This window comes from Asterias rubens, chromosome 4, assembly GCF_902459465.1.
Source record: "Asterias rubens chromosome 4, eAstRub1.3, whole genome shotgun sequence".
Classification (NCBI taxonomy): domain Eukaryota; kingdom Metazoa; phylum Echinodermata; class Asteroidea; order Forcipulatida; family Asteriidae; genus Asterias; species Asterias rubens.
The window spans coordinates 2752189-2771731 of record NC_047065.1 but is presented as its reverse complement, the minus strand read 5'-3'; the positions used below and the strand labels follow the sequence as shown (position 1 = coordinate 2771731).

General features: G+C 39.1%; 2 protein-coding genes across 2 annotated transcripts; both read right to left on the bottom strand.

The window, feature by feature from the left end:
- Positions 1-1753: 1753 nt before the first annotated feature.
- On the bottom strand, positions 1754-14929 carry LOC117289488 (mRNA (2'-O-methyladenosine-N(6)-)-methyltransferase-like). Its single transcript, XM_033770627.1, has 15 exons — positions 14845-14929; positions 13455-13913; positions 13047-13192; positions 12359-12513; positions 11433-11580; positions 9865-9948; positions 8649-8748; positions 7142-7304; positions 6730-6905; positions 6004-6090; positions 5215-5399; positions 4327-4420; positions 3578-3678; positions 3018-3092; positions 1754-2609 (listed from the first exon to the last, which is right to left on the bottom strand). Exons 2-15 carry the CDS (start codon positions 13803-13805, stop codon positions 2021-2023), a joined length of 2454 nt encoding a protein of 817 aa, XP_033626518.1. The 5' UTR covers positions 13806-13913; positions 14845-14929; the 3' UTR covers positions 1754-2020.
- A 2018-nt stretch (positions 14930-16947) lies between these two features.
- LOC117289342 lies at positions 16948-19390 on the bottom strand. The gene is made up of 2 exons (XM_033770425.1): positions 19371-19390; positions 16948-18563 (listed from the first exon to the last, which is right to left on the bottom strand). The coding sequence occupies exon 2, from the start codon at positions 18549-18551 to the stop codon at positions 17388-17390; it is 1164 nt and encodes a 387-aa protein (XP_033626316.1). The 5' UTR covers positions 18552-18563; positions 19371-19390; the 3' UTR covers positions 16948-17387.
- Positions 19391-19543: the final 153 nt, after the last annotated feature.

Below are 19543 nucleotides of genomic sequence, written 5' to 3'. Positions count from 1 at the left end.
ACCAAGTTAAAAACAAATTATATTTCATTAAATTATTTGTCTATTACATTAACAGAGTTATGAGGATTGTGGTACTTTATGTAACATAAAACACAATGTCCACAGATTTACATTAAACTTACATAGTTTGAAGATAAATGATAGTAGACAGCTTCCCTTCAAATATGACTTAATGAGGTGCTGCAGTTTTTGAGAAATGAGTGATATAATGTCATGAAAAAGCGTTTTACATGCTTAAATAATTTTCGTCTCCTGACTTGTGACGTTTTTTTTTACTCATTTCTCAAAAAATACAGCACCTCAGCAAGTAATATCTTAAGGTAGGATTTCTACCGTCATTATCTTCAAACCGTGTAAGTTTAATGTAAATCTGTGGACAGTGTGTTTTGTGTCCTATAAAAAAGTACCCAGACCCTTTAATCTTACAACTGCATAAAGCAAAAATTTGAACAACCTTTTTCGAAGGGTCATCGCTTAGTGAGAATCCGTGCGACAAAATCCAAAGACAAACGTTGCGGATTTAAGATCTCCTACTGAATAAGTCAGCAAAGAGTATAAAGAAAATACAAGACTGTTGATTTGAATCATATTCCCTTAAGACCTCTTGGCAAGTTCTACAAATTGTAAAGAAAGATATTGCCCTGCGGAAACGATACCTATCAATAAGATTGTTATCATTATTTTATGGCTTTGAAGAAGCTGTAATGTAATCCCCAAATAGGAAACAAATAATCAGGGGTGAGAGTCATTGATGAGAAAAAAAGTCTAAACTTTGATCCAAATCTTGGGATGTCCATTTTTTTCTATAGGTTCTATAGGTTCCAACGACCTTTTCAATTCACCATCCTAATCACAAGAGAAGTACATCCAAGAGCACGACTTGTTTTAGGACAGACTTTTAAAAGTCTGAATATAGAAAAAAGGTCCGACATTTCTAAACCTAGAGTTATGCATTGTAACTGAACCAAAGTGGTGTCAAATGATGATGTTTTCACTTTTTGGTAACCCCTGGAGTTATAGATTCCAACAACCTTTTAGGGTCAGTATCTTCATTACTAGAGAAGTAGATAAAAGAGCACGACTTGCATTTTGAAAAAAAGCGACAACAAAAAAACCCATGATTGTTTATGTTTTACTGAGCGGACTTTTACAAGTCTGAATTCTGAAAAAAGTCTGAATTTCTCAACCTTTTATTATGCATTGTAACTGAAACAAAGTGGTGTCAAATGATGGCATTTTCATTTCTGATAACTCCTGGAGTTATAGATTCCCAAACCTTTCAGGATCACAATCCTCATACTAGAGAAGTAAATCAAAGAGCAGGACTTATTTTATTTAAAATTACTGGTTTTTTGTTTGTTTACCAAGCAGACTTTAAAAAGTCTGAATACAGGAAGAAGCAGGCCCTATACTTCACAGAGGCAACAAAGACGATTGCCTCCATTCCCCTTGGTCATTGCCTTGGTGCCCTTGGAGCGCTCCAGTAGAAATATACAATTTCCTTATAGGGTACCGGCCCTTTACAAAAGAGAATATTCTTTGGTGTCCTTGCCCTTTCAAAAAACAAAGGATACAGGCCAGAAAAAGGTCTGAAATTTCTCAAGTTTTGACTATGCATTGTAACCAAAACAAAGTGGTGTCTTGAGAAAACGTTCACAACTGTATACCTATTACTCTAGTGTGAGACACAACCTATCTGCCAAGCACCATGTGTGTCCAAGGTATCACCTTAATTATCTGTTTATAACTTATCAACTTCTTGCACTGATATAACAAAGTTGCATTGAGATTTTGAGATTTAGTTCTAAGCAACGCTGCTCATGAACAAATAACTGTTTTAAAAAAAACATTGATTCCACACAAAAACCAGATAAAAATTAAAAGCCCAAACTGTACCTCAATTTACTTGAATGTTTGGTTGGGGCTTTTGTTTGGGCCTTTTAAGGTTAGCGTCAACCCCATTACAACCAGGGAGTAGGTGTTGGCATTGACTAGCTATGTACACAACATGATAGGTTTGTTATTTTACAATTCTTGGTGTATCAGACAGAGAACTTGTTGCATGCTCCTTCTTCCTGTCGCCGTCACTCCCGTGTCTCTGTTCGCTCCTCGATCTATCCACCTCTAGTTTTGTCATACCATGGGTATGCCTCAGAGCTGGTGAGATGTCAAAATACAAGTCTTCAGTTAATTTCGATCTCTTTAGAGGTGAACCACCATTTCCTGTAGGTGACGTTACGGACGCACTTAAATGGTCGTCTGCGTGACCCTTCAACGGCGGTTGTGTGTCACTTTCAAATTCTGAAAAGGTCCTCTTTAACGGCGGTTGAGCGTCACTTTCAGATTCTGAAAAGGTCCTCTTTAAGGAACTGGTGGGAGAACTTAAAGATGCGTCTATTTTTTTCTTGGGAGTTTCACCTTCTGTATCTACCTCTTTATGATTGGACACTTTAGAAGCTGACGGCGTGGGTGGTGTGGTCTGTTCGGGTTGGTAAGCTTCCATTAATGATTTGATCTTCTCGTCGGTTGGTGGCCAGAGCTTATATCCGGCATCGTTCTGCAGAAAGAAGATGGCAGTTCCATGTACGGCACGGTAGTACACCTCATTACTGTGTAAAGAATAATAATTATGTTTTATTTTACACTTAGCGTTTTACAGAAAAATCTCAAACTGCTGTACAGGAAATCGCAAAAAAAAATACATGGAATCTGTAAACAAATAGATAGCGAGTTTGATATACCATAGAGCAAAAGCAAGATACGAAGTAAAAACACTATAAAAATTTAAAATTGCATAAACACCATAAAAGAATAAACACACCAGTTTTACACAAATTTCTTGAAATTTAATCTAACAGGTAAAAGGTTGAGTTGTTGTCCCTCAGACCAAGTCACATCTTACTGAACTCTTTTAAACAATCATCAACAAGAACATGAGAGGCTCCAGTCTGAGGTAGAATTCGAACCGGGTCCAGTGGTGAAAGGTAGGGAAGAATATAAACTACATCTCTACTTACTCAGCACAAGAATGTTGTGCACCACTTCGGTACTCATGTTCAAAAGCAGTCACAGTCGTCTGTTTCCTCTTGAACCTGAAACCAATCATCGAGGGAGTAACTTTAGTAAAGTTCTTCAAGACACAAATAAGTGAGCTCGTTTGTTTGTGTAGATGATCTTTCCGACGAGGGAACTCAGCAAAGCCCCCCCCCCCCACAAGGGGATAGACACCAAGCTGGCAACAGCCAATCTCTCTCATACATACATACATACATACATACATACATACATATATGGCATTTATATAGCACCCACAACCTTGTGATTGCAAGTCCTGCAGTCTTACCACTATACCACGGTGACTTGAAACAAGACTAACCATGGTGGTTTTTCAATCCCAAAGAAAAATACGCGATTGTCAAATGTGAATGCCTTTTCCTTTTTTGTGATTTCCTGTAAAGTGCCTTAAGTGGCATGGCCCTTAGGTCACAAATTTAGAAGAAAGATTTTATGGTTAATAAATTCAAAGTACTAAGAAACCTCTGTTCTGGCAGCCAGTCTAGTACCCTGACCCACTGACCTGCTTTTCTCCATGTTCACGAGAGCAGCTGTTGGTGGGTTTCTCCATTCAGGAATAAAGACGATGAAAGACAATGGATCACATGTGCCTGCCAAGAGACGCTGGAAGAGAAAACAAGGTGAGGGTTACACTAAGAACGTTATATCTTTTTATTTGTCTATGGGAATAGGTAGGTTAAGTAATCGCTGTGGGAGGTACCTACTTTGTGTGGAGAGAACAGAAGATTACACAGGCCTTGAATTAACGCACGGCACCCACAGCAATTGCAGTGAGCACTGTGCTTTTGCTGTGATTTTTGCCATAGTAGTGCCCTTTGCCAGAGGGAAATTGCTTTAAGGCCCCGCAAGTAGATAATGGCAAATTCCATTTTCAGAATACGATCTCTACTACAAAAGCATTTGAGCATTTCTTGTTAAATTAAACACCAATATATAGCAGACATCCTTCAGTCTCAAGGGAACAGGGTTCTGCCCCCTTAGCTGTCCTGGACCCAATTTCATGCTTAACGGATTTTGTGCTTACTGTGCGATTTCAGGGCAGTGCTAACTGTAAGCTAACCTAAATCATTAAAAATACTAACACACAATTTTGTTATCGGCACGTTTCGGCCCTTAGTCTTTCTCGAAGGCTACATCCTATAGCCTTTTAGAAAGACTCTGCTAGGGTTGAAACTTTGGGCCACAAGCTACAAGCTATATTTATGCAAGCAGCTTGCTACAGCTTATTCTATTTTTTTGAAAACTACTCACCTCAAAATGTGCCACCATTGATTCCATAAGCTCCTCCCCAAAGGGAGGGTTAGCTTCAAATGATCCACTGACTGGATTGAAATCAAGGATAGGACTGTGGAATAAAGATTTACACAAATAAAGCAACAATTTATACATTCCTACTATCATCTACGGAAGTCCACTTATAAAGATATCAGCTCTAGCAATGCAAAGGTTGTGGGTTAGAACCCCATCCGAGTGATTTGCTGTTGGTTTTTCCACAGAGCTCGGGAAAGTACAGAGTGCTCAATAAACATTGGTGTCAGGGTAAAACAAAAAAAATAATGTTTTTATCCCCAATGCAAAAATTTAATCTATTAAAGACAATGGACACAATTGATAAATGTCAAAGACTTGTCTTCTCACTTGATGTATCTCAACATATGCATAAAATAACAAACCTGTGAAAATTTGAGCTCGAACAGTCGTTGAAACTGCCAGATAATAATGAAAGAAAAAATCACCCTTGTCACACAAAGTTGTGCGCTTTCGGATGCTGGATTTCGAGACCTCAAACTCTAAATCTGAGGTCTCAAAATAAAATTTGCGGAAAATTACTCCTTTCTCAAAAACTACATTACTTCAGAAGGAGCCATTTCTCACAATGTTTTATACTATCAACCTCTCCCCATTACTCATAATCAAGAAAGGTTTTGTGATAATAATTATTTTGAGTAATTACCAATAGTGTCCACTTCCTTGAACTTCAACCTTATGGTCATATTCTATATGACGAAATAAGCTACAGCAATGTAGTTTTCTGACATCTATTAATATAACAATATTTGGAGTGATTTTTTTATAAACGGATCCATAAGAGTAACCAAAGCAAATCATGTTTCAGTACAGTCACTCTCATCCACTTACCCTCTTGATCCAAAATAGCAGTCCGTGTCAGCAAACGCAGAGCAATACTGCTTGAAATAACAATTAAGGGGAGATGCAAAACATTCAAAGGTTACTCCGAAGTTATCGTTGAGAGACTTGAAGACAGCGACGGGTAGAGCTCCCTGGAGGCCATGACCCTCGTACCGACCAACTCCAAATAACGTCTGAGAAAAGAAGAGAGAAAGGACAGAGTTCATCAGTCAGAAAGATTTTGACAATTGCCAAAGAAGTCAATTCCTTAATTTTAAATATCTATATTCTTAACTTTTGTTAATGATGTAAAAAAATAAAACTCAATTCAGCCTCTTCCAGGCTGTGAAGCTTTTATTTGTGAAATAAACCAATCCAAAACAAAGTTAATAAATAATAAATCAGGTCTGTATGCTACGTTTTTGAAAGGCAAGGGCACCAAGGCTTTTTTCCCTTGGTACAGGGCACACTATGAGGAAATTATGAATTTCTACGGGAGCATTTCAAGGGCACCAAGGCATTGACCAAGGCAATGACCATAGGAAATGGAGGCATGAACACCTCCTTTTCTTGTAGTTTCATCGCTTAAATTCTTCATTATTCAGAATCACACATTAACACACCAAAGGAAAAAAAAATTGAAAAAAAAGTGAAAAAAAAAAACCAAAAAAAAAAACCCCAAAAAACCAAGAAGATATTTTTTAGGATTCCTGTTTAAATTTCCTACAAGATATAACCATCAAGAAATAAACCACAAAGCCCAAACTAAGATGTTTAAACCACGTCTGGATCTCTTACCTGATATCTTCGAAGCAGACACCAAACTCTTGGCAAGAAATTCTGTCTGACTGCGTCGTCTCTACAGTGCAACCTGTAAAGCATCTCCTAAGGTGATATAAAAGAGCAAGAGCTTTGATTAATAAAAAATAATAATATCAAAGTTTTATACAGCGCACGTATCCACCAAACAAGGAACTCAAGGTGCTGAATATGTACAAACTTTCAGAAATATAGGTCATTGCAGTGATATATTGTGAGACCTACTACGGCGCATTCACCAACCACAGCCAGGAACACCGGGGCGAACCCTTCTCTTGTCGATAACAACACATGGGTCCAATGGCTTTACGTCCCATCCGAAGGACAAAGCAATGCCTAAGTGTCTTGCTTAAGGACACAAGTGTCAAGGCTTGAGATTCGATGTGTAGTAAGTCAGTGTTTTTTACACATCGGGGCAAGGGTAAAAATCGAATTATATTCTTCATCCCCGATGCATAAGTATTTTTCTATAAAATGATTACGGTACCCGCTGTAGCATTCAAATCGCCTCTAGCCACCAGGCTGGCTCGGTGGCCCTAGTGGTAAGACATCTGCTCTAGCATTGCAATTGCAAAGGTCATCGGTTCGAATCCCACCCGGATAATTTGTCTGTGGATTTTGTTCTCATAGAACTCGCGAGTATACTTTGAATGATCCCTGTTGAAATGAAACAGCAACTCCTTCCGTAACGACCTCTCCTCTTACCAGTTTCTTGAGGTGAGCTGTATTGAGTTTCATCATTTCTCCTTTATAACGAAGGCATGTTGTGCTTCCTTCCTCATGGATGTCTACTGTGGGTAACCTCGGGCTGGGTACGTAGTCGTACACCGGGTAGCAAGGCATCTTCCGGTCGGCTGGCGCCCTGGGAAATGGTGCCGGCTCTGAACAACAGAGAGAAAGAAAAAAAACGGTTTAAGTAGGATTTGAAACTTTGCGCGTTGGAAATAAAATAAGTGACATTTACATTAGCACCATATGTAAATCTCCTTTGAGTAATGATGTTGGTTCTAAACAATAAACACAAAACGCCAATCGGCAATGGAAAATCAGAAAGTAAAAAGTTGAAAAGTCCAGCTGTGTTCCATTTGAACTAAATGTTTGAGCGCATTAAGTTCACCTTCAATCTGATGTTCCTTAAGGAGCTCCCAGTGTTTAGCTCTCAGCTTCTTCACAATCTCACTAGACATGCTACACATCTTAGAACAGATTCCCTCCACGGAGGATTGGACGGCCGAGTTGAGATGAGGGCCACACTGCTCCTTCAGATGAGCTAAACGTTTCTAAAGAATCAGGAAAAAAAGGGAACAAAATTACACATTTCTCCAAAAGGATAAGGCCTTTCAAATGCCCAGGGCCCAATTTCATAGAGCTGCTAAGCACAAAAATTTGCTAAACATAAAATTTCTTCCTTGATAAAAACAGGATTACCAACCTAATTTCCTGGTGATTTTCAGGATAAGCAAACAACAGCTGAATACCAGTAACAAGCAATATGCAACAAATGGAAATTCGGTTGGTAATCCTGTTTATATCAAGGAAGAAATTTCATGCTAAGCAAATGTTTGTGCTTAGCAGCTCTATGAAATTGGGCCCAGATTGAAACCCACTCCAAGTTAGTAGGATTTGAAACTTTGCATGGTGGGAGTATAATAATTTAGGTGAGGTTTGCGATAACACCGATGTGAAAATCTCTTCTTACATGTAAGTAGTGTTGGTTACTGGTCAGAACCAGTGGTTGTCAACTCAACGTTTCAATCGGCATGCTCGGATCGTCCGAAAAAATCTTCACAAAACTACAGTTTATTTTGGATATAATGGATTAAATTAGTGGATTTAACAAACAAACTTAAATATTCCCCGGCTTTAAAGGCAGTGGACACTATTGGTAATTGACAAAGACCAGTCTTCTCACTTGGTGTATCTCATCATATGCATAAAATAACAAACCTGTGAAAATTTGAACTCAATTGGTCGTCAAAGGTGCAAGATAATAATGAAAGAAAAAACACCCTTCTCACACGAAGTTGTGTGCGTTTAGATGGTTGATTTCGAGACCTCAAATCTTAAACTTGAGGTCTCGAAATCAAGTTCGTGGAAAATTTCTTCTTTCTCGAAAACTATGTCACTTCAGAGGGAGCCGTTTCTCACAATGTTTTATACTACCTCTCCCAATTACTCGTTACCAAGTAAGGTTTTATGCTAATAATTATTTTGAGTAATTACCAATAGTGTCCACTGCCTTTAAATGGTCCTCTTAATCAAAAGCTTCATCGCAGTGTTTTATAATCAAGCCCTGTTCGATGCTGTCAGGGTTATCTGTATGTATTGTTTTGGGGAGTTCAACACAGACCTACAAGGGGCACCATCTTGTTTGTCTTGTTTTTGCAATCATCCTTCTTTATTATTTAAACACAAACAACCAAATGTTCCGTTCTTGTTGTGAATGTCTGTTTGAGGTTTTCGTGTATAAATGGCTAAATAAATTATTTTGTTATTAACTAATTTGGACCACACATGCCCTCATGTGGTAAAAAACATCATGGATAAACAAAATCAATAATTCCCTACCTACGCTATTTTCAACTGGCATGTATCAGAAACAGAAATCTGTGTTTTTGTCTTACCATATACTCATCTATACTACAGCAGGGCTGAGTTCTCAACCATCGAAACATCTCATCAACATTCCACTTAATGATCTTACGACTCTCAGAGGATGCTTTCCTGAAAAGACCACAAAAAAAAATAGAAAACAATCTCAATCTTTACCTTCTGTGTGCCCTCCACGATGCAGTTTGTAAACACTATTTACTCTTTCTCAGGTTTGTGATATAACATGGCCCAACATGAAGCCTGAAAGCATATAAACTTGCTTAGCACAAACAAAATCTTGCTCTTGGAGTGTGCAAGCACGACTTGCTCAGTACCAGGCCTGTGGAATAGCACAACCTGGTCCAAATGTCAAGAAGCATGTAAGCATAACAAACTTGCTAAGCACAGAAAACTCTTGCTTAACACAAACTCTTGCTTACCAGCCAAAATTCCGTTATGCTAACCATGTTGCAACTGGTGCCCAACTCATTTCTTACGCTTATCAAAGAAATTTGCTTAGCAGTATTTTCTGCTTAAGGGCTTTATGAAATTGGGTGGTTGATGGTGAAATCCTTCCTAATTTTATTCCTGTGGCCCCATTTGATACAGCTGCTGATTCTCAAACAGTAGCTAGACACTACAAAATTATGCTTACCAGATTAAAGGAACACGTTGCCTTGGATCGGGTGAGTTGGTCTATAAAAAAGCGTTTGAAACCATTTGATATGAAATGTATATGGTTGGAAAGATGTTTTAAAAGTAGAATAATGATCCACACAAGTATCACTTAAAATTGCACCGTTTTCATTTTACGTCGTGAAATAACACGGTCGGCCATTTATGGGAGTCAACTTTTTGACTCCCAGTCAACTTTTTGACTCCCATAAATTGCCGACCGTGTTAGTCGACGAGGTAAAACAAAAACCACGCAATTTTGAGGCATATTTGTGTAGATCATTGTATTCTACTTTTACAACATCCTTCCAACCATATCAATTTTATAACATACGGTTACAAACGCTTTTCAAAGACCAACTCGACCGATCCAAGGCAACGTGTTCCTTTAAGGCTCCCGGCCAAACTACCATGTCTTGTGTGCAATCTGTGGCTACTATTTCTGCTTAGCAGACAAATGTAAAGCAATATTTTCCCAAAATTGGGCCAAGATAATTGAAGGGCTGATCGGTATACACCCAGACATTTTTAGTCCTTTCTCAAGATCCCTAGAAAAAACACATTTTTTCTTACCTTGATTCAATGAGTTTCTTTGCAGCTTCAGCGTATCTATACAACAACTTCCGGGCTTCTCCGTACAACTTGGGCCTGTACAATCTGTTCAAAAAATCACAATAAGATGCTCAACCAAGGGGCGGTGAAAACACTGGATCCTTTTAGAGCATTTACAACACACAGGACCTACAGCTGTACGTCCAATGGTTAAAGGGACACATTGCCTTGGATCAGACGAGTTGGTCTCTAAAAAGCGTTTGAAACCATTTGTTATTAAAAGAGTTTTAAAAGTAGAATACAATGATCCACACAAACTTGCCTCGAAATTGCGTGGTTATACTTTTGCTTTGCGAAAATTTTACTCCCATAAATGGACCGGCCGCGTAAAAGGAAAACCACGCAATTTCGAGGCATATTTGTGTGGATCATTGTATTCTACTTCTAAAACATCTTTCCAACCATATGCATTTTATAACAAATGGTTACAAACTCTTTTTACAGATCAACTCGACTGGTCCAATGCAACGTGTTCCTTTAAGTTTAAGTGTCACGACTGGGACTCAAACCCACACTCTGCTGATCAGAAATGCCAGAGCCTGAGTCTGTTGTGCTGGACCACAAGTGTCAATACCAGGACTTGAACCCACACTCTGCTGATCAGAAACACCGGAGCCTGTGTCCGGTGTGCTGTAAGTGTCAATACCAGTGCCCAATTTCATAGCGCTGCTTAGCGGACAATTTTGTGCTTACTGTGCCATTTCTATTTCATAGCGCACTAACCGTAAGCAAACGAAAAGGCATGCTTATCTTTCGGTGCTTACCGCACGAAAATAAATGACGTCACAATGCAAATCCACGGTAAACACGCAATATAGCTGCCCAATTTTTCTGCTAACCCGTGAAATACGCTAAGGCTTAAGACAAATTTTCTGCTACAGTAAGCACGCAAATTTGCTTACCGTTAAGCAGCGCTATGAAATTGGGCCCAGGACTTGAACCCACACTCTCCTGATCATAAACACCAGAGCCTGAGTCCGGTGTGCTGGACCATAAGTGTCAAGATCAGGACTTGACCCCACACTCAGCTGATCAAAACCACCGGAGCCCGAGTCCGGTGTGCTCGACCACAAGTGTCAATACCAGGACTTGAACACACACTCTGCTGATCAGAAATGCCAGAGCTCTTATCCGTGCGGCCAGGCTTAAACATGACCACATCATCATCTGTCACAGTCATTGATGAATACTGGTTCAGTATGCTTCTGTATGCTTCGTTTTTGAAAGGGTTCGGGCACCAAGGCATTTTCTCCTTGGTAAAGGGCACCCTATGAGGAAATTGTACATTTCTACTGGAGCTTTTCAAGGGCACCGAGGCAATGACTTGGGGGCAAGGAGGCAATTGCCTTTGTTGCCTCCATGAAGTATCAGGCCTGCTGATTTCTTTCGTTCCTACTTGATAAGTAGTTTAACCGATGGAAATATATCACTTCATAGGCCGTGATACTTCTGGCTTACAATCACTGGGTACTAAGTTAATGTAAAAATAATTCTTGGGTTCCTAGTCGATAACAATGATTCTAGGTTACCTAATGGGAATATCACTCATAATCTCTCTCTTCATAGACGGCGATACTTCTGGCTTACAGTCACTGGGTAGCATCGGATCTTGGCCTTTGTCAATCACCTTCCTCTCCAGAAGCCAACGATTAAAGGATTCCTTCGGTGCTTGGATCCCTGCAACAGACAAAACAATACATTACAAAATACTCAAGTGTCGTGGCCGAGCGGTTAAGAGCACTGAATTCAAACTCTGGTGTTTCTGATCAGCAGAGTGTCGGTTTGGATCCCCAGCCGTGACACTTGTGTCCTTAAAGCAAGTCACTTAACCATTGCTTCATCCTTCGGATGGGACATAAAGCCGTTGGTGTTGTGTAACGCTTGTAAAAGAACCCAGTGCACTTATCGAAAAGAGAAGGGGTTCGCCCCGGTGTTCCTGGCTGTGGCCATAGCACCTTACACAATTGGGTCTCAGAATTCATCTCTGCAATAACCTATCTTTCTGAGTATATACTCAGCGCCTTGAGTACCTTGTTTGGTAGATACGTGCGCTATATGTGACTTCGATATTATTATTGTTATTATTATTAAAATACTGGCACTCTATTAACTGAGCTACTACACCTGTGTTGGCGGTCTCTCTATGTTGACAATATCTTTGTTGGAGGGTACTAGATGAAAGCATTTCAACCTGTAACTATGGTTTAGCTGGAGTTCAAACCCAGGTTTATGATACAATACAACCAAAATATCCTCCAATGAAAAAATGTATCAACCTTTTAAGCACAAAACAGATGCGGTTAGTGGGACTGATACGTCATCATTATGACTTCATATCATATGCTACTCAATATCCGCTATACGTGCAGACGACACTGATATCCTGCTTGCTACACGTATCCATTAGGGTGTGAAACTTCCCAATTATAAAACATCATAAAGAAATGGGACTTACCTTCGCGTTGGTAACATAATTCACTGTACTGGAAGCGTAGTTTCTGTACCAGGCTTCCCCTCATCAGTTCAATGTCATTATGGGGTGGAGGCAGTACACTAGGGTACCTCTCAAACATCATGACGTTAGTGTTGATAGAGAAGTCCCAGAAAGGGCTACAAAAGACCATGATTAATCAGTGATTAGGATCATCTTCGAACGTCTCAGGAATGAATGATCAAGTAGGATTTTTATTCCACTTCAGTGTTAGGGTACAAATTGTCAACCCCCAGTTGTTTTTCTGAACCAGCCCTACTGAAAAGAGATCTACACATGGTGCTACCACAAACATCAGATTCAATGTTGTCACCCCTTTATCTCAGAAAAAAGCTGAAAGTTTTCTTGTTATTACAACTTAGTCCAGCAAGATTGCACAGCAAAATATTTAGACTGGAAAGTTTTAAGCACACAAAGTGCTAATATTGTGTAGCAAATGATGATCCTTGAGAAGCAACTGAGATATCTTGCCGAGTGTTTTTCTCTGCTGATACAAGGGAAACCGTTCGGTGCACTTTTCAAAGAGGTTAGGCTGTGTCCGAACTGGCGACTATAGCTTTGGCTACATCATGCGTTGAAGTACATTATAAGAAGTCCTTAACAGTCACAGCTGTAGCCGAAGCTGCCAATTCGGATACGGCCTTAGACTCACCCTCTAAGGTCAGCCTGCTTGAACGTTGGGCTGAGAGGAGACTCTTCAATTGACTGTCTTCTGGGTACCAGACCACCAGGTGGAGAGGTTATATTTGGAGGTCCGTGACCGGGCCTTGGGTCGATCTGAATTCCAAGAGGGTCATGCTGTGGGTTGAAAAGATAATCAAGATCAAACTACAACCCAATATCTGCTGTAGCAATGCAAAGGTTGTGGGTTCGAATCCCACTCGAGTGATTTGCCTGTGGATTCTCTTTCACAGAGTATACAGAGTTACAGAGCAGCTACACGTACCTCCTACAGTGATTATTTAGCCAACGTATTCCTGTCCAATAACAGATAAATTTTGCTATTTAATAAGAATGAAACCAACCAGTTTAAAAGCTGGAATCTAATTTTCTTTCTTACCCGTGATGCGCCCCTCTCTCCGGGCATGGGGGGCATCTCCCACAGTGATTGTTTACTGAACTTATTGAAGTAGTAGTTCCGCCCCTCCCTCTTGCTCCAAAACTGTCTCCAGCCCGCTTCAAGTAGCTCCGGAGGAAGATCATGGACAGGATCTGGGCTCTGCGGCATCTGGGGAGACGGTGTTGACATAGAGCCTTGGCGGAAAGAGTGATTGGCAGGGGCGGGGCTCTGAGGGATGGGTGTCTTGGGCTGCTGCATTATGGGGTTCGGCATTGAATGGCCGACTTGCGGGGAGCTGAGAAGAGGGGCAAAGTTCTTTTTCCTGTCGGGAGTTTGATGTTGGGTCGACATTGTTACAGAAGGATGGACTTCTCTTTGAGTAGGTTACACACATAGAATAATGTTAGTTGCACGATGGAGAATTCATACACCGATGATGAGAAAACATGCTGCAAACCTCTGAAAAACAAACGGGTAATATTTTTTTAAAGCTTGGTTATGGACTTATGTCTTTTTCAAAGTTAGCATGTTTCATGATTGATCATTAAAAATGTTTCCTTAATAGCTAAAGCCTGTTAAAATTGTATAAATAAAAAAATTGTAGAACAATCGTGGACATAATAGAATTGTGCAGGAAACCAACCACAGGAATAGGCCAATCAAGTTCTGGACAACAAGCCCCTAGACAAAAAAATTATCAACCCCTGAAAAATGTGAAGAAAGTCTTTTATTTTAATAAAAGTTGTTCACTTTGACACAACAATTTTATGAAATGAACAGATTTAACATAACCTTTTGGATGGAGTTCTCACTCTGCCCTTGTCAAAAAAGACCTGCAATTTTTTTGACAGGCCATCCAAGATATTCTTAAAAGATGGATTGTTACGTTGTTGTACTGCATTGTCAAAATAACAGCTTTTCAGAGATTGCACTTTAGAAACACAACAGTAAACTGGTAAACAAATATATTATTCAATTCAATCAATAAATGAATTTCAAAGGAAACTTAATAAAATTAAACTAAACTTTCATTTATTTTAAATTGACAAACAAATAATTAATTCCTGCAACAAACCATTTGATTTGAAAGTTTGTTTGATGATTAATAGTAGCCAATCCTGACTGCAAAATAATTCATTCCAACTAAATCATTCTGAAACACAACACAATGCATGATTCTGTGTGACATGATGATTCTCAAACGACGTTAAAATGCATTAACCATTGCAGTTACGCTACACATACACAGCAGCCTACGGAATGATGAAATACGGTAACATAAAAAAAACGAGCAAAAATAAAACTCATTAATTTGCCGTCAATGATTCTGTACATGGCAAGGTAAACAGTCAAATAATGATCTACAATAATCTAAAAATTCATTTCTCACCTCAAGGCAAAGGCTTACCGCTGCAAATTCCGTCAGTAAATGAAAATAGCTGGACGATTTTGTAGCCACCAAAACAAAATTCAAGACGCCATTTTGAATTAACACATCGTTGGCGTTCGACGGTTGAGATCCTTTTACGCATTTGAACACATCGACCAGCACCGGATACCAGTGATAAATTTTCACCTTGGAAGGGCGCCATCATCGGTAGAGCTTTGCAAGGTGAAATTTAACGCGCAGTTATTTCCAGATTGGGGAAATTCCCTGTTTTAACAGTAACTCATATTAAGATCCTTGCTCTCTCCATGCTCTATTATTAAAGTGCTGACAAGGTTATTTCTTTGAGCTTACAAAAAGAATTTGTTGAATTATTTCAAATCTAAAAGACTGGCAAGACCATTTATTTTATCCTTATTTCACATTACATTCCTCAACGCAGCCTGAGATCATCAAACAAGTGTCTTATTGTGACACCGAGGACACACACCTCTTATGGTAATAGGGCTTTTTCATCTGCAGCACCAACCCTCTGGAATACTCTACCAATAGTCATTCGCACAGCTTCTTCATTAGACACATTTAAATTGCAACTAAACACCTATTTGTTTCCTAAGTCACTTTAATTAGGCACTCTTTTAATCCTTTTCTTTGTATAAACTTCTTTGCTTCGGTACGTTTCTTTTCCTCTCCAGCGCCTCGGATTAGTTTTCAAGATAGATGGCGCTATACAAATGCTTATTATTATGATTGCTTAATATTATTATTATCCTCCACAAATTGCTAAACAGGTGAACTTCCCTAATTGAAATAATGAAGCAATTAAAACTCAATGTTAAAAAGACCAAAGTTTATAAATACTCAAAGCTTTGATAAAACATCACAACAATCAAATAAGTTTACAGTTCATTCATGTTATTTATTGTATGCAGAGTTTATACAATGGTGGCCTAGCAAACCAAAGGCAAACAGCTTTAAAACAGTGACCACTTATTATCAATAAATATGATTTAAAAAAACATTGGTCAGATCATTTTCACAGGTAGTTGTTTTAAAGTTCAAAGAAATAAAAAACTGGACAGCACTCTCTATTTTGTCAACTTGTAAAAAGGTAGTACACTGTTCATGATAGCTTGTAAAATAATGGGCAAATGAGCAAGAATAACAACAAAAAACATGGAGGAAATTAATATTATTCTGCTCATAAATACATATCTCAACCTCCTCTGGTTAATACAAACTTGATAAAAAATGTTTTCTTCTTCCGCATCACAACTTTGACATCTTTTAGAAATTCTTAGTTTCCAATAATGCATTTAGAAACCGCAAAAACTGAAAATTGTATAAACAAAATAATAATAATCGTATATAAAAAATTAATATGGAAACATCATGTGTGGAGATTTTGTTAACAAATAGTGTTATGCAGTGTTCACTTAAAGACCTTATGCACATGACGTCATTTCAGTAGGGCGCCCTCAAAAGGAGGTTGTTCATTGGCCAATCCTGTGCGCCGCGCGTACAAATCTGTGCGTTTCGATTGTTTCGTCATCGTTTTTCCACTAAGATGGCCGCTGGATGACGTCAATGCATAAGGTCTATTGTTTCAATTACACAACTTAATTTTCACTTTTGTCGATCTCAAATATTTTGACAATCTGACTGAATTTCTACTCCTCTTCACATCAAAGGTATTGATATATGTTTGTTATTCATTTCAAATGTAATCAAAGATAAAATACGTACACAAGCAACTAAGAGAGACGGACCTGACAGTAAAAAAGTTGTTTGAAAGTTCAACCGTTCTTTTGGATGAAGTTAGAAAAAGTACCCGAAATGTTAATCTCACTAAACTTTTATCTCTCAAAATTTAAGACTACTTTTAAAACATTAAGATAGTTCTTCACAAGGATGCTTATAAATAATACTGCTTCTGGTAATGAAACCAATGAAAAATCATGTCATAAGCGTGTCTTGGCCGACCAGGCTTCGGACTGATGATACCCAAGCCTACATCCGTATCATGGACTGTAAAAGCGGTAACCCTGTTTCAGCCCCAGGAGTAGGTGGCAACGGCCTCTGGAATAAAATAATTGTAGCCCACACCTTGAAGTGACCTTCAGGCCTTGTGCGTCTGGCGATTTGCATACAAAAAAAAATCAAAAAAAAAATAAAATCAAAGGTGTCTTGCACTGTATCCCATGGGCCAAAAGGTACCCTGTGGACGAAAACTAAAAACATTAATATTGTTTTTTTTTAAAGAGGAAACTTTGGCTGCCTAACCACTAAGCAGTGAGAATGCTGAATTCAAATGACAGTCAACATGCCATTCAATACACCAGTATTTACGAGACTCTAAAGGCAACTACAGTTTTAAATAAATTAACTAACTACAATCAGTTTTATTCAGATGATGTACAACTGTAAAAATAACACTGATACATGCAGAATGTTTTACCCTATAAAACAAAGCAGCAATTTGTTGTGTCAGTGCAGTCATTCTGAGCACACAATCATTCATTTAAAAAAATGAATAATCTTTAATACTAGAAAATGAGAGGTCCTTTTTTATGAAGCTCACAGTAACAAGTTCCTCTAAGAACTTCTTCAAGACCACTAGGGCAAACCTCACGCCATCCAGCACTCAGTTGACAAGTATTAAACATCTCAAGTTGAGGTGCACCGTTCCCAAGTACCTGGTACAAACAGTGAACTTTCAGAGCAGTTCGTGGTAAGACTGGCCCACCCCAAGCAGTTCTAGAGTCAGTGAAGTTTCTTAAGTTTGGTAGAGTGACACTCCAGAGAAAGAATCCAGAGCATGTTGAGATGTCAAGATCTTCAAGTGTCTCCGACGTCAAGGTATACCGAGGGTATAAATCCCACTCCCTAAAAGGTACAGCTACCTCAAGCTTCAACCGTTTTAGCTTCGGAAGATCTTGCAGAAGGCTATTCAACAGCGTTTGAGGTAGAGCTTGAAAGACCCAGTATTTGGACAGCTCTAGGGAAGTTATTTCTTTGAAGTTACATAGAAGAGTGATTGAGTATGATGACCAGTCAAACGGCATTGAGAACGTGTTAATTCCAGGACTTGTTTCTTGAAGGACTGATAGGAACTTGTGGAATGAATTAACCCGGGATTCTTTGGCTCCCAGTGCCGCACCGTCTAAGAACCACGGTATATGAGGGGTAAAGGTCCAATTACACTTAATTATTTGAAGATCTTGAGCATGCGCCATTTGTAGCAAGTAAACAAGAAGTTTGAGCCATATCTCGTCACCATCGTGGAGATCGAACTCAAAGACAAGTTCTCGAATCAAAGCTTGACGAGACACAAGATGAAACACAAAGTTCTTGACACGTTCCTTTAAGACTTGGCATTCCAGCGCTGGTGATGGGATCGGCATAGGTCTCCTCCTACTGAAGAACATCAACTCAACAAAATCAGCCTTTGTCCACAAGCATGGTGTGCGCATTAACTGCGCAAATGATGTACACACTAGAGAAGCTAGGCATTTCTCGACATCAGTCAGGTAAGATAAGACTTTAACTTTGCACTCGTTTGGAAGTTTTTGAAATAGGAAACAGGTTTGTTTCATATTACAAGTTTTTGGAAGATTGCATTTTTGTCTCTTTGTTTTTACAGACTGATGTTTATTCTTTACACACCTTTTGGATATCACTGCATCTGTAGACATTGACAACTTCTTCATCAACTCTGCATTCTGCAAGATAAAATAAGATAAATCAACATTGTTGCGGTAACCACTGCTAACACTAGAATTTTAATAGATGTGGACTTCAGTCGTTAATGGTCTGCCGCGGTGAGATAGTCGAGTTGTGGCGGTGTTCTTGCTAGATCACTGCTTTCGCGCGGACTGCTGATAGCCGACTTCTTACTCCAAATGGGACCGTACTCATGAGAGCTATAGTCCCGCGGGGCCAGCAGTCTCGCAAGAATACTGCGGGAATCGCAGGGATTCGGAATAGAGTCGAAACACTATCATCGCGACAGACATTTAACAACTTCTCCACAGGTCTAAGATTTTAACTGCGAGCTTGATGGTCTAAGTAAGACATCTGCTCTAGCAATGCAAAGGTTGTTGGTTCTAATCCCACCCAAGTAACTTGGCTGTCTGTGGATTTTGTGCACAGAACTCGGGAAATTACCGAGTATACACACTCAATTATACAATACAAGTGCAAACAATACACATCGGTGAAGAAGGTAGTTGCGATAACGTAACCATCCTGCCGTTATCGCAACTACGTAGTTGCGATAATGTAACCCTCCTCCCGACGGCCGCCAGGCCGGAGGGTTACGAGTTTGTTTCGAGCGGAAACGGTTGATCTGGTCCAACATGTACAATTTCGACAGCTAGTCACCAGATTTGCCCCATTTTTACCACTTTCAAAAATCATGACACAAATTTTGAGGGTACAAACTTAATCCGCAATGTCTAATGCAGCCTGCCATAATACTCAAAACACCATTTAGGAAATATTTCAAAGAAAAATTGACCAAAACTTACCAGATCCCGGAGCGAAATTATTTGAATGTGTTAACTGTAGTGTAAGTAGTAACACCAACAAACAGAGATTTTTTTTAAGCATATAAAGAACAAGCCTCCCTACGAATGTAAACATATAAAGTGAAAGTTGAATATAATTTGTATTGTCATGAGGAATAAATTATTCCTCCATG